The 3,135-nt window shown below is 42.3% G+C and overlaps 1 protein-coding gene across 1 annotated transcript; it reads left to right on the top strand.

Annotated features, from left to right (window-relative positions):
- Nucleotides 1–456: 456 nt before the first annotated feature.
- On the top strand, nt 457–2,903 carry LOC100136565 (ferritin middle subunit; the record flags this gene model as incomplete). Its single annotated transcript, NM_001123658.1, is given in 4 exon segments — nt 457–733; nt 1,121–1,267; nt 2,033–2,158; nt 2,460–2,903. Coding segments are annotated over 4 exon segments (531 nt in total). The 3' UTR covers nt 2,616–2,903.
- Between the last annotated feature and the right edge of the window lie 232 nt (nt 2,904–3,135).

Below are 3,135 nucleotides of genomic sequence, written 5' to 3' on the forward strand. Positions count from 1 at the left end.
AATCTGTCCGCGTGAGATAAGCCCATTTTTTCAAATTACTTGAGGATTTTGATCGAATAGACGTTTCGTAATGTTTAAGCTTTTACAAATGTACTGATATATGTGGATGCACGTGGCATTCCGGTAACTTTGAGAAAAACGACGTTTAGTTGTGTGTGTAGTTTACACGCGTTCCTGCCCTCTCATTGGTTAGAATCTTGCCTGTCTTCAATCGTTGAACACATGTATTTCCATTGTTAGAGTTGTCACTCGTCTCTCTTGTTAATATAATAAATAATCTTAGCTTTAGGTCATGAGGTGTATGAGTGGGCTCGTCGTCAAATGATCCGCCTAGTTCCTGTTGAAATTCTAAAGGTGATTGGCTACGCTCTGTGAGGGTGGATTTCACTGACGCGTTCCGTTCGGAACAATAAATAGAGGGAACAAGGCTCCTTCCACTTCACAAGTCTGAGAAGACGCATGAAGAAGTTCTTGCTTCAACAGTGATTGAACGGAACTCCTCTGCCTTCGTCCTGCATTATAGAACATTCCGGATTGATAAGGTAACACTAACTTTAACTGTAATAGCAAAATAGTCGAAGGAACTTTATTTTTCTACACTTTATTTTGATATAAAAGAAAATCTGCCAAGATGGAGTCTCAGATCCGCCAGAACTATCACCACGATTGCGAAGCTGCCATCAACCGGATGATCAACATGGAGATGTTTGCCTCCTACACCTACACTTCAATGGTAAGGAGTCTACCAAGACGACCGTTTTGTTGATCTACCTGTGTATTATTATTCCTGGGCCTAAATGCCATTTTTCACAACTTTTTTTCTATAGTCCTAGACTAATTAATAGCTGAGAAACTCCGTGAAGTGCATATTTGAGTTTTACTTTGTTATTAAGCGCTTTCAGGTAGATATAACATTCAAATGAAGCCGGGAATCTATCCTACCTTGGACAGAGCGCGTAACAACTCCTTGACGGGTTAATTGTCAGGTTACCAAGTAGACTACGGACTAGACTGATTCATGCCTTAGTCATCAAGTTTAGTTGCCACAACAAGAACAGAATGCCGAGTCACTTGTGGCATGTTTATTTTTCTAAACACTGTTTTATGTTTATCCACCCAGGCTTTCTATTTCTCCCGTGACGATGTGGCTCTGCCTGGCTTCGCGCATTTCTTCAAGGAGAACAGCGAGGAGGAGCGGGAGCACGCGGACAAGCTACTCTCCTTTCAGAACAAGAGAGGTGGACGCATTTTACTCCAGGACATCAAGGTCAGCCCCTGAGCTCAAACACATGTACATTGTAGACTGATAGAAAAAAGTCTTGTTCTCAGTTGTAAAGGTTCTTCATGGACCCAAATGGTTGATCTATAGGGTCAAATGAAGAACCCTTTATGGTTCTAGATGGGTTCTTTTTTTTTCAATAAACTGTTTACTACAAGTATAGGAGTTATTTTGAATGAGTAGTCATTAATGCTGAGTGAGTTCATTGTGAGGTGTGCCCTAAGTGACTGCCCTGGTATTAGAGCAAGGCGCTTGAAGATGTGGCCTGACTGCTTACTGTAGGCCTATGAATACAGGGAATTGGAATCATTGTTCTTTTTTCAAAGGAAGTCTCAACAGTAAGGGGAAGTGTTATTATATTTTAAAATGTGTATTTTGGGGATGGCGAAGACCTTAGTATAAACTAAAACTACATTTTTCTCTGTGCTGCATAGCAAAATTGACTTGGCCATGTGTGCATACATTTTGTTTAAGTGGCCCCAGCGGGAAGTGAGCCATAACCATTGGTGTTAAACGCCATGCTCTACTGACTGAGCCACACAACCTATATGTGCTTCATAAACTAAAGCATATGTGGTTGTTTGTAGTGTCTGTTAAATTGGCCCATCTTTACTTTTTGTTTCATTATTTCCAGTTCGTTTTATCCCTTGATGGGTTAGATATACTGGCTAACTGTGGTGACTGCTAGTAGGTATGCATAGAAACATCTGCTAGTAGTCCCTAACCCTCCTGTGGTCACTCTGTCCTGTGTAGAAGCCAGAACGTGATGAGTGGGGCAATGGGCTGGAGGCCATGCAGTGTGCTCTGCAGCTGGAGAAGAATGTGAACCAGGCCCTGCTGGACCTGCACAAGATTGCCTCTGACAAGGTTGACCCCCATGTAAGTTATAGTGGAACTGCACATCACATGTATATATCACAAAGAATCCAGGTACTGTCCCAGGAGATGATCAGGTTGTTGTAGCTCTGATAACTAATGACACAGGATTGTGACCTTCTTCACATGCACACAATAGTCCACAGATGCACACTATACAAACAATGCAGGAGTTAAACATCTGCAAACACTTCATTGAGTTGTCTGTCTGCCCTTATGCCATTACCACCAGGCTCTTGTGTGTTACTGTATCTACAATAGTCTGTAGTTATTCTCTTGTCTGACCTGTGTTTTCCCTCTTTAGCTGTGTGACTTCCTGGAGACCCATTACCTGAATGAGCAGGTGGAGGCCATTAAGAAGCTGGGTGACCACATCACCAACCTCACCAAGATGGATGCTGTCAAAAACAAGATGGCAGAGTACCTGTTTGACAAGCACACCCTGGGAGGCCAGAGCTAAACCACTTCCATCCCCAGGCTACGGCATCCAGCCTCAGACCAGGACTCCTGGTCTTTCTGCTCTATTCTGCTGGCTTTGCATTTATAAGGAGGGGAGGGCATAACATCTGTAATGTTGACAAATTTGTTATTGGAGGGGAGGTACATTGTAAAAGAATCGAGTTGTTGCTGATTTTTGTCCTATTGCGCTGTCTTACTGAGCATTTCAATACCTGAAACGCAAGGATCCTCTTCACTAGGTGTGACTTCTCATTTTCAAGCTGAAGAATAAAACCTTTTTTGAGCTGGATTCACTGTTTGTTACTGTGTATGAATGACACATGAGGCTGACGATACATGTTTTTGTCCAATTGCCATCTGTGCAATCATTTCTCCATAGAAATGCTAAATACTGACAATTGTAAGCCTACTACAGTGACTGAGGGTCATAGAAGGTTGACATGAGCTTTATAAGGGCTATTACATAACTTGTAATGGTGCAACGTCTGTTCAGGTCCCATAACAGCTAGGTCATTAACTGT

Source organism: Salmo salar, chromosome ssa03, assembly GCF_905237065.1.
Source record: "Salmo salar chromosome ssa03, Ssal_v3.1, whole genome shotgun sequence".
NCBI classification, from domain to species: Eukaryota; Metazoa; Chordata; class Actinopteri; order Salmoniformes; family Salmonidae; genus Salmo; species Salmo salar.